The sequence below is a fragment of the Entelurus aequoreus genome, linkage group LG11 (assembly GCF_033978785.1).
Source record: "Entelurus aequoreus isolate RoL-2023_Sb linkage group LG11, RoL_Eaeq_v1.1, whole genome shotgun sequence".
Taxonomy (NCBI): domain Eukaryota; kingdom Metazoa; phylum Chordata; class Actinopteri; order Syngnathiformes; family Syngnathidae; genus Entelurus; species Entelurus aequoreus.
The window spans coordinates 65,729,716-65,742,279 of NC_084741.1; the positions used below are offsets into that span (position 1 = coordinate 65,729,716).

A 12,564-nucleotide genomic window follows, 5' to 3' on the forward strand; every position below is an offset into this window, starting at 1 on the left:
CTGCCAGTGCAGAAAAGTCAATTATCACTGTCACTGTTTTTAGTGAAAGGAGGCATTCTAGCCATTGTGCACATGGACAAATGAAAGAGGACTTAATTACAGTGTCGCTTTCCCTGCATAAAAATGCAATTTTGTTCATCCTAATTGTAGGGATGGATGTAATTAATTAAATTAATTGATCCTAGTAGTAAAAAGTAGAAAAATACTATGTTAAAATCAAATATTAAATGTCTCCTAAAAAGGCAACAAAGTGAACTTTTTACAGATTTTAATGTAATCTGTGTCCGTGGAGCAGAGCTGGGCAAATATTTTGAATCTGGGGCCACATTGAGAGAAAAAATGTGTCTGCGTGTATAAATGATACGTACACGTTTAGCTGTAAAAATCTGCTGTACAGTATGTGTGTTGGGCATACTTGCCAACCCTCCCGATTTTCCCGGGAGACTCCCGAATTTCAGTGCCCCTCCCAAAAATCTCCCGGGGCAACCATTCTCCCGACAACATTATTGGGGGCGTGCCTTAAAGGCACTGCCTTTAGCGTCCTCTACAACCTGTCGTCACGTCCGCTTTTCCTCCATACAAACAGCGTGCCGGCACAGTCACATGACACGTAGGTGAATGCAATGCATACTTGATCAACAGCCATACAGGTCACACTGAGGGTGGCCGTATAAACAACTTTAACACTGTTACAAATATGCGCCACACTGTGAATCCACACCAAACAAGAATGACAAACACATTTCGGGAGAACATCTGCACCGTAACACGACATAAACACAACAGAACAAATACCCAGAACCCCTTGCAGCACCAACTCTTCCGGGACGCTACAATATACACCCCCGCTACCACCAAACCCCGCCCACTTCAAACCCCCCCCCCCCCCCCCCCCCATCTCCCGAATTCGGAGGTGTCAAGGTTGGCAAGTATGGTGTTGGGGGTCCCTTTTTTTCAGGAACACTAATACCAAAAGTCACAATTTCCGATAGAGTTCTAAAAACGACGGACCACTTCGAAAAAACGGAATGGAATTTTACAGTTTTTTACTGAATGGGACACCCAAAATGTAGAAATAAAGAAAGTGGGATTTACAATATTAACTACGAACAATAAAACACTGAATATTAACAACATACGAACGTCGCTCCTCTGTTACTTGTCAGACCAGCTCCTCCATAGACATATTTTAAAATCAAGCAAAAACACAACAAAAATGTACAAAACAGCAAAATATGAATGCAAAGTGTAACAAACACTTACAATATGATATATTATCACGTAAAACTCTGCTTCCGCATCTGTTCCTGACACACATGTTTCGGGTTGGCTGCTCTGAAAACAAACCCCGCCCACTCTGCATTGTTCCTGGTCTGAGCTGCTGTGACGTACATTGCAGTAATAACTCCTATAACACTCAAAAGCGCAGATTTCAACCATTGAAATACCTTCTATAGTTCAAGACTTACAGTCATTTAAAAACAGCACTGCACATCATAATGGCGGCTACAGTTTTGATGTTAAAGGCGTAAAAAAATTATGTAGAACGTGATTGAAAATTTTAACAGGCCGCCTGTGGCCCGCGGGCCGTGTTTTGCCCAGGTCTGCCGTAGAGCATCAGTTGTGAGAAAAACATCCCTCACTAATGAAGGAAAAACCTCCTTTGTCATGAAAATGATATTACTTTTGATCTGCCACAAGCGATGAACTCGCTCGGTGTTAACCCCCACTACTTCACGGAGAACAGGTATTGTAAAAAAAAAATACAAATAAAAAAAAAATGGGAAAAGGCTCCGCTACACATTTTAAAAGACAGCTCGGAAATATGCCAACATCTGTCAGTCATTTGTGGCTGTGGGAGCTGTTTGATCATTTGGTATTCCTTCAGCAAATAGGCTGTAAATTATATTATGACTTTTCTCGAAAAAATATAATTGTATTCATTTAACATTCTCAGCTGCATTCAGGCGGAAGGCTGGGTACACCCTGGACAAGTCGCCACCTCAGCTGAGATAGGCTCCAGCAACCCCCGCGGCCCCGAAAGGGACAAGCCGTAGAAAATGGATGGATGGATGGATAATTTAACATTGTAACTTCTTCCTTACACTCGTTTTTAATAGATGTCACGGTAATGTAACTGAACAATAACCCACATGACATGACAGCTGCACGCAGAAGCCTATTAATCAGTACAACTTCTTCACTCCTTTTTTTGTGTGAATATGTTTCCTTTATAGCTCTTTCCTTGTACATGCATCTCCTTCCACAGGAGCATGAGTAATGAAAAGGTGTAACTCTTGCCTGCTCCAGTGCACCGAGTGAAGAAGCCATACCAAGGGGTCTCCAACCTTTTTTTCTTCTTCTTCGAGCTACTTTTACAATGTGGTAATGGACGAGGGCTTCTCCTTTTTTCAACATTTAATTTCACAGCTTTTTGCGATCCAAACCTTAACAAATGTTTGGCATCCGCTAGGGTTGTACGGTATACCTGTGTTAGTATAGTACCGCGATACTAATGAATCATATTCGGTACTATACCGCCTCTAAAAAGTACCGGTCCCCCACCCCCGCACCCTTGTCGTCGTCACGTCATGTCATTGTTGGTTTTACGAGCATTAGAGCATGTTCGGCAGTGCACAATCACTGAGTACTTACAAGCAGACACAGTGTGTAGACAGAAAAGGGAGAACGGACGCATTTTTGGCCTAAAAACTAAAGATAAAGGTGAAGTTATAACACTGAAACACCATCAGGAAGAGGTGCTTTAAGACATGGCTAGCTAGCTAGCGGCGAACGTCCATTTGCAGTGTTTTAGCTACTTCTAAATCACTAATCCTCGCCTCCATGGCGACAAATCAAGTAAGTTTCTCACAAGTATCATCCCTGCAGCTCACCGGCGTCACCGCTAATGATGCCGATCATGAATGTAAACAAACGCCATTGGTGGATCTACACCTGACATCCACTGTAATGATACCAAGTACAGTAGCGTATCTAGTCGATACTACTATAATTACATCAATATTTTTTAGCATCACAAAATCTTTTTTCGTTTTTAAAAAAATTTATATTATGTTTATAAACTCAGGAAATATGTCCCTGGACACATGAGAACTTTGAATATGACCAATGTATGATCCTGTAACTACTTGGTATCGGATTGATACCTAAATTTGTGGTATCATCCAAAACTAATGTAAAGCATCCAAACAACAGAAGTGTAGATAGAACATGTTAAAAGAGAAAATAAGCAGATATTAACAATAAATGAACAAGTAGATTAATTATTAATTTTTTCCCACTTGTCCTTAATAATGTTGACAAAATAATAGAATGATAAATGACACAATATGTTACTGCATATGTCAGCAGACTAAATTAGGAGCCTTTGTTTACTTACTTACTACTAAAAGACAAGTTGTCTTGTATGTTCACTATTTTATTTAAGGACAAAATTACAATAATAAACATATGTTTAATGTACCCTAAGATTTTTTTGGTAAAATAAAGCCAATAATGCCATTTTTTGTGGTCCCCTTTATTTAGCAAAATACCGAAAAGTATCGAAATACATTTTGGTACACTAATACCCACAACTTACTCTTTAGGACACCATAAAAATAATTTGCATTTCGTTGTAGTGTGCACCTCGATATATAACATCATTACATAGATTTTGAGCTGGTAAGAGAGAATTACAACAGACTTGCTTGATGAACTTGTTAGTTGCTAAAAATGTCAGGGTGTCATTACTCAACATACCAGTTTAATTCACGGCGTTGTAAAACATGAAAAAAACACCTATAAAACTACTAGAATGCTGGGAAGATAATAAGTAACAAATAATTACCATAGGGATGTTCCTAACAGGGTTTTATGCTGACGATACCGTTCATCCTTTACTGAGATTGGCCAATACCCATAATGATCACATGTATTGACTGTAAATGTTGCCATTCATTTATTGTGAGTGCTATTGAAAGTTTAACAATATCAACACAATATTTACACTAGTTCCTTATTTTCTTTTATTACATGCAATTGTTTGAGAAAAACAAAGTCAATAATACACAAAAACTAAACAAAAGCAAAAATCTATCTACTGCTTTTTTTTTAATCCTTTGTTTTTGCCCTCAAAGTCCCTCTGGGTTCAGGGAATTACCGTATTTTTCGGACTATAAGTCGCAGTTTTTTTCATAGTTTGGCCGGGGGTGAGACTTATACTCAGGAGCGACTTATGTGTGAAATTATTAACACATTACCGTAAAATATCAAATAATATTATTTAGCTCATTCACGTAAGAGACTAGACGTATAAGATTTCATGGGATTTAGCGATTAGGAGTGACAGATTGTTTGGTAAACGTATAGCATGTTCTATATGTTATAGTTATTTGAATGACTCTTACCATAATATGTTACGTTAACATACCAGGCACGTTCTCAGTTGGTTATTTATGCCTCATATAACGTACACTTATTCAGCCTGTTGTTCACTATTCTTTATTTATTTTAAATTGCCTTTCAAATGTCTATTCTTGGGGTTGGGTTTTATCCAATAAATTTCCCCCAAAAATGGGACTTATACTCCAGTGCGACTTATACTCCAAAAAATACGGTATTCTTTGAGTTTGTAAAAATGAAAAAAATTGACCCAAAAAATTATTTTGAGAGAATGAAAATATCGATGTTATCATTATTGACTCGATCATATACTGATACTCCATTTGGTAATGACACCACCAATTTATGGGATAAGCCGCCCTCCTCTTACTGCGACAATGCTGACACACCAACAGTTATTGTTATATTACCCTCCTATTAATTTACTCTTGGCATTCTCTCGATGAGCTTCAAGAGGTGATGCTTCACTTCACAAGTGTGCTTGAAGCTCATCAAGAGAATGCCAAGAGTGTGCAAAGCAGTAATCAGAGCAAAGGGTGGCTATTTTGAAGAAACTAGAATATAAAACATGTTTTCAGTTATTTCACCTTTTTTTGTTAAGTACATAACTCCACATGTGTTCATTCATAATTCATTCATTACCACTGGAGGGCGAGGCTAAACATGTTACACAAGAGCAAGCCATGCTAATAGCTAAACTAACCTCTAAGCTATCTATAAACACCAACAAATAAGTACTTTGTACACTTAAAGAAGTGTAGATAAAACGTGTTACAGCAGAAAGTAAACAGCTAATAACAGGAAATGAACAAGTAAATTAATTAATTTGATGCCTTCAGTGACAATCTACATTGTAAATAGTCATGAAAATAAAGAAAATGCATTGAATGAGAAGGTGTGTCCAAACTTTTGGCCTGTACTGTATATATATATATATATATATATATATATATATATATATATATATATATATATATATATATATATATATATATATATATATATATATATATATATATATATATACATACATATATACTGTATACATTTTTATTATTATTATTATTGTTTTCTTATTTCCAGAATTAACTTGTTGCACCAGTCGAAGTTATAAAATAAGATTTGGATCAGAATAATTAAAACGTGCACATCCCACCTATGTATATTTATTTTGGTTTGGTTTTATTGCATACAAATATTCTTATATTCCATCACATATGCATTGCATATGCATTACTATTTTGAATTTTTGCTCACCAAAAAAAAGTACACAACAAATAAAAACAATGAATAAGAATAGTATGCATCAATTTATATAACAAATATCAGTAAAACTAGAATAAAAATTAGGACGCAATAAAAATATAAAATTGTACTACACTACCAGGTGTGTGCACGGCTGAACAACTTTACAAATCCACAGCAAAACAATTCACCGGAAAAGTGAATCCAAATATTGCTACGATTCCTTTGACTCTGTCCAGTCGTGTTTTGCGCACATGCCTTGGTAATTTGTGTGCTCGCAACTGCAAATAAGTTTTTATCATTCACCTAAAAGAGGTGACTCGTTCACAAATGTCACATCTCTATGTACTACTGGAAACCTGCGAGCGACGGGTTGGAGACCCCTGAGCTACACATTTTCCTTCTTGAAAAGGCCCCCAAAAATATCTTGTGGAGGCATATGTGGGTGTGTTTTTTTCCCTCTTGCAAGGGCATGATGCATAAATAAATCAGCAGTACTTTTGGTTGAAAAGTGAAGCTGGGTTTTAGTGGGAAATGTCCTTCTCTCCTGCGCCACTTCCCAGAGGAGGAGGAAGTGAGGAGAGGATATAATAGGAATGGTCACTGTTTTCTTTTTCACAAGCTCAGAGCAGCAATTCTTGTCGGGTGGACGTCAAGACATCCTCCAACTGTAATGAGCCCACCGAGCTGGAGATTGTTCACTCATCCAGCTCTATGCCACATATCATGTGGTGGAAACGGAAGTGACTGACCGAGACGTGACGCACTACTTCCCTTTTACAGTGTTTTTCACTGTATTTCAAAATCCTGAGGCACAGCACAAGCAGAAATCATTAAAAAACGAAACTCAGTAGCCGATATTAATAGGGATCTCTGATAATGGCTTTTTGCCGATATCCGATATGCCGATATTGTCCAACTCTTTAATTACGATACCGATATCAACCGATACCGATATCAACCGATATATACAGTCGTGGAATTAACACATTATTATGCCTAATTTGGACAACCAGGTATGGTGAAGATAAGGTACTTTTAAAAAAAATGAATCAAATAAAATAAGATAAATAAATTAAAAACATTTTCTTGAATAAAAAAGAAAGTAAAACAATATAAAAACAGTTACATAGAAACTAGTAATTAATGAAAATTTGTAAAATTAACTGTTAAAGGTTAGTATTATTAGTGGACCAGCAGCACGCACAACCATGTGTGCTGACGGACTGTATCCCTTGCAGACTGTATTGATATATATTAAAACAACTTTATTAGGAAAAGAAACTAAGAAAAGAAAAAAGAAAAAAATAATAAAGAAACACCAAGGGCATATATATATATATATATATATATATATATACAGTATATATAAATAAATAAATGATAAATGGGTTATACTTGTATAGCGCTTTTCTACCTTCAAGGTACTCAAAGCGCTTTGACAGTATTTCCACATTCACCCATTCACACACACATTCACACACTGATGATATATATATATACAGCCCGGCCCCCGGCCAAATTGTTTTAACCCAATGCGGCCCCCGAGTCAAAAGGTTTAGGGACCCCTGCTTTAAACCATCACCAACCATGCATCACCATAGCTCTTGTCTCAAAGTAGGTGTACTGTCACATCACGCCGTGACTTATTTTGAGTTTTTTGCTGTTTTCCTCTGTGTATTGTTTTAGTTCTTGTCTTACGCTCCTATTTTGGTGTTTTTTCCTGTTTTGTTGGTATTTTCCTGTTGCGGTTTCCTGTCTCCCTTGAGCGCTATTCTCCACACCTGCTTTGTTTTCGCAATCAAGACTATTTAAGTTGTGCGGACGCCATCCTTCTTTGTGGGGACATTGTTGATTGTCATGTCATGGACGGATGTACTTTGTGGACGCCGTCTGCTCCAAGCGCTGTAAGTCTTTGCTGTCATCCAGCATTTTGTGTTTTGTTTACTTTGCAGCCAGTTCGGTTTTAGTTTCGTTTTGCATAGCCATGACTAAGCTTCAATGCCTTTTCTTAGCGGCACTCGCCTTTTGTTTATTTTTGGTATTTTGATATTGTCCAACTCTTAATTACCGATTCCGATATCAACCGATACCGATATATACAGTCGTGGAATTAACACATTATTATGCCTTATTTTGTTGTGATGCCCCGCTGGATGCATTAAACAATGTAACAAGGTTTTCCAAAATAAATCAAAAAAAGTGCCAACATGGCACTGCCATATTTATTATTGAAGTCACAAAGTGCATTGTTTTTTTTTAACATGCCTCAAAACAGCAGCTTGGAATTTGGGACATGCTCTCCCTGAGAGAGCATGAGGAGGTTGAAGTGGGCGGGGTTGGGGGGGCGGAGTTGAGGCGGGGGGTGTATATTGTAGGGTCCCGGAAGAGTTAGTGCTGCAAGGGGTTCTGGGTATTCGTTTTGTTGTGTTTATGTTGTGTTACGATGCGGATGTTCCCCCGAAATGTGTTCGTCATTCTTGTTTGGTGTGGGTTCACATTGTGGCGCATATTTGTAACAGTGTTACAGTTGTTTTTACCACAACCCTCAGTGTGACCTGTATGGCTGTTGACCAAGTATGCATGGCATTCACTTGAGTGTGTGAAAAACCGTAGATAGTATGTGATTGGGTCAGCACGCCCCCAATATTGTTGTCTGGGTGGAAATCGGGAGAAATTCGGGAGAATGGTTGCCCCGGGAGATTTTCGGGAAAATCGGGAGGGTTGGCAAGTATGACTGGGAGACGCAACTGCTCTGTAAGTCATAAATTTTACTTTTTGAAAATGATACCGATAATTTCCGATATTACATTTTAAAGCATTTATCGGCCGATAATATCGGCAGTCCGATATTATCGGACATCTCTAGGTATCAGCATTAGATACCTTTTTACCTGCACACCGCCTCTGCATGTTGTGATCATGACAAACCATCGTCGTCTCGCACGACATGTTTCCGACATCTACAAAGCAATTAGCTACCTGCGCTGTACAGACACTCAACAACGGCACATTAATTGCGAATTATAATTACTGGTGTGCAAAAAATATTTTTAACCCAATTAGGTGAACTTGTCCAGGGTGTACCCTGCTTTCCGCCCGAATGCAGCTGAGATAGGCTCCAGCACCCCCCGCGACCCCAAAAGGTACAAGCGGTAGGAAATGGATGGATAGGTGAAATTACTCCCACGATACACCAGACTGTATGTCACGTGTGCCGCGGCACAGTGGTTGAAAAACACTGCCCTAATATACTAGCGTGACCGACCCAGAGCTCCAGTCAGGGTGCGGGTGAGCTGCCTGTGCACACCGCAGCTCACCGGGCGACTACGTCAAGTCAGCCATGTTGATTCCTCGGCTTGTCCTCGCTTGTGGGTAAAGTTCTGGTAAAACGTAAGTTAAGATCTTACCTGCTCCCCATCCTTCTGGACTGGCACGCCATCTGCTGCTGAGTGGCGAGACAACGGGGAGGAGACAGAGAAAGAGAGAAGAAACATGTTGATTTCAGTGACTTCAATTGGAAACAAGAGCATTCAATGAAGGCCAATCTGTGTCCTTCAGTCCATGGTGCATATGTCTGTCATCTTCTATTTACCACTTGCAATGCTAAATGACAAATATATTTTAAAAAAAGCACTGGACCTGCTCATATGAACTTGTTGCTTCTTGGCTAATAACTATCCTTGAACACGTGTTTTTGTTCAACAGTATTTAAACCAGGGGTGTCAAAGGGGCCGGATCAGGCCCGCGAACCGGATTTATCCACCCCGCGGGATGAGTTTCCTAAGTATAAAAATGGTTGTGAAATTTTGAATGAATGAAACAGTTGTTCTAAATGTGTCCACTGGATGTCGCAATAGCAATTATTTGTATCTTTGTAGATAATGCTACATATGTACAAGATAAACCACATGTTAGTACATCAGTCGAGGAAAATGAGCAAACTACATAAAAAACATATAGTAATTTGATTTTGATACAATTTTTTTTATCTTGACAGATTGAAAATTAACACCAATGAGTTGACTGATGAACATTATCACATCATTTATTCAGAAAATATAAATAATGACAAATTCATTATTAACCGCAACATGTAAGTGTAAAAAAACCAACAACAACAACATTAAGATTTGTGCATTTGTGCTTGTTCTATTTTTAAACAAAGAAAACAATCTGAAATTGTCTTTATTTTTAAGTTATCGTGTCGTGATTTTACCAGTCCGGCCCACTTGGGAGTAGATTTTTCTCCATGTGGCCCCTGATCTAAAATGAATTTGACACCCCTGATTTAAACTAACGTACAAACATAATTGGGTTTCGCCACATTCTTGGCAGTTATCTCAGCTCATCTTCTCTACCTTTACCAGCAGTCACGGTACCGGTCCGTGGATCGATTGGTACCGGGCCGCACAAGAAATTAAAATCAACATAAAAAACACAAGATACACTTATAATTAGTGCACCAACCCAAAAAAACGCAAAAACGCTATTGTACTTGGTATCATTACAGTGGATGTTGGGTGTAGATCCACCCATGGCATTCGTTTACATTCAGGGGTGCTAGCTTGCTGTTAGCAATTAGCTATCGTATCCTCCTACGGAGCTACGGTGTGTAGTGAAGCATGTTTAGCTATTCCTCGTCCTGCAGGGATGATACTTGTAAAAACGTACTTGATTTGTCGCCATGGAGGCGAGGATTAGTGATTTAGAAGTAGCTAAAACACTGCAGACTGCGGATGGACGTTCTCCGCTAGCTAACTAGCCATGTCTTAAAGCACATCTTCCCGAGCGTGTTTCAGTGTTTTATAACTTCACCTTTATAGTTAGTTTTTAAGTCAAAATGCGTCCGTTCTCCCTTTTCTGTCTACACACTGTGTCTGCTTGTAAGTACTCCGTGATTGTGCGCTGCCTTGTTTTGAATAAATACATAAGCCTACTATGCTTCTGTATTTTAATGTTGGTTGGTAGTACTTATTTGCTGAAAAGATGATAGTCTCTTCCAACTTTTTTAAAGTAAATAAACTTTGTTGTCACTCTCGGTCCGGATTTAATAACCCTGCAATAGATTAGTTCCAGTCTGTTGATTGGCCGACAGAATTGTCACTTCTGTGTAACAGTTGAATGTATACAGTAATGGAATGGAAAGAAACCTAATTAAAAATAAGATGAATAACTGGATTAGAATTGGATCCATGTAGTTTGTACCACCTGTCAGGATAATGGTATGCAGCACTGTACTCAGTCTTTGTTTACTTTGCTGCAAGTTAAAAATCAGCCCTTTGAGACGCCTGTGATTAAGGGGTATATAAATAAACTTTGATTGATTGATTGATTGATTGAAATATGGTCAAGCTTCTAAGTGGTTTAGGTAGCGGTCAATTGTATCGCTTTTTTAACCACCTTTGCTTAAAGTTCAGTCGAAACTTTGCTTATATTTTCTTCCTTACTTTCTGCAGTTATTTTTCTCAAGCCAGTTGGACTGTCAGTATCTTTCTGTTCATATAATTGGACAATTCTTGATGTTCCAGCAGATGTACTCGCTTTTTCTGAGGCTTGGATCTGAACATCTTTCACCGCAGCGGTATTAGCCGTGTTGTCATCAAGCAAAAGGAAATGCACATCGATTTCAACAACAAGGAACTGTGAATGAAGGACAACATTGGAGGACATCCAGCTTGTTTGTGTTCTCTATTCCTGGCATCAGGCTGTTCTGTTACATGAAAAGATGGGATTTGTTTGGGGTTTGTTTGCGGTCTTTCCATTTCTGTTTCAATCAGACTAGACTGCAGTGCATCTGGCTCCCCCTTTATACTACTGTGACTGATACCACAATGGAAGGTTTCCAAGTCAGTATCAGATTGGTACATCTCTGTTTTTATTACCCCATATTAGGGTTGTACGGTATACCGGTATTAGTATAGTACCACGATACTAATGAATCATATACGGTACTATACCGCCTCTGAAAAGTACCAGTGTAATCGATACTACTATGATTACGTCAACGTTTTTTGGCATCACAACATCTTCTTTCGTTTTTTTTAAAATTTATATTACGTTTATAAACTCAGGAAATATGTCCCTGGACACATGAGGACTTTGAATATGACCAATGTATGATCCTGTAACGACTTGGTATCTGATTGATACCCAAATTTGTGGTATCATCCAAAACTAATGTAAAGTATCAAACAACAGAAGAATAAGTGATTATTACATTTTAACAGAAGTGTAGAGAGAACATGTTAAAACAGAAATTAAGCAGATATCAACAGTAAATGAACAAGTAGATTTATTATTATTTTTTTACCACTTGTCCTTAATAATGTTGATAAAATAATAGAATGGAAAATGAAACAATATGTTACGGCATATGTCAGCAGCTAAATTAGGAGCCTTTGTTTGCTTACTTAAGAATAAAAAAGTTGTCTTGTATGTACATTCTTTTTTTTAAGGACAAACTTGCAGTAAGAAACATATGTTTAATGTACCATAAGATTTTTTGTTAAAATAAAACCAATAATGCAATTTTTTCTGGTCCCCTTTATTTAAAAAAGTATCGAAATAATTTTGGTATCAGGACAACACTACCCCATATAATACCAAACCAAACCAAAATGCACCAGTCCATTTAAACACTCCACGTAAAGTCAATAAAAAGAATGGCAGAGCAACACTAAGTCGTCTACAAGACCCTCCCTGTTGAACAAATTAATGTTATTATCCCTCCTGCTTCCCCACTGTTGAAATCCTAATTAAAACATTGGTTTAATTCGATAGAGTGTACTGGTAATTGGGTTTAAACTCAGTGACAGTCTCTAGGTGCCTGCTCTCTGTATCAGCTCTGTGTGTGTGCAACTCTCAGAGGGGCGCATTCCTGTATCATCACTGTGGATGTGGGTATTGCAGAGG

The 12,564-nt window shown here is 38.1% G+C and overlaps 1 protein-coding gene across 5 annotated transcripts in view; it reads right to left on the minus strand.

The window, feature by feature from the left end:
- fam131bb (family with sequence similarity 131 member Bb) overlaps nt 1-12,564 on the minus strand; it is a 77,248-nt gene that overhangs the window by 30,810 nt on the left and 33,874 nt on the right. For 3 of the 5 annotated variants that reach the window (XM_062063782.1, XM_062063780.1, XM_062063778.1), the window contains exon 2: nt 9,060-9,097. In XM_062063782.1, the coding sequence (XP_061919766.1) occupies nt 9,060-9,097 (38 nt within the window). The remainder of the gene's footprint in view (nt 1-9,059; nt 9,098-12,564) is intronic. The other 2 variants (XM_062063781.1, XM_062063779.1) reach the window with 1 other exon arrangement.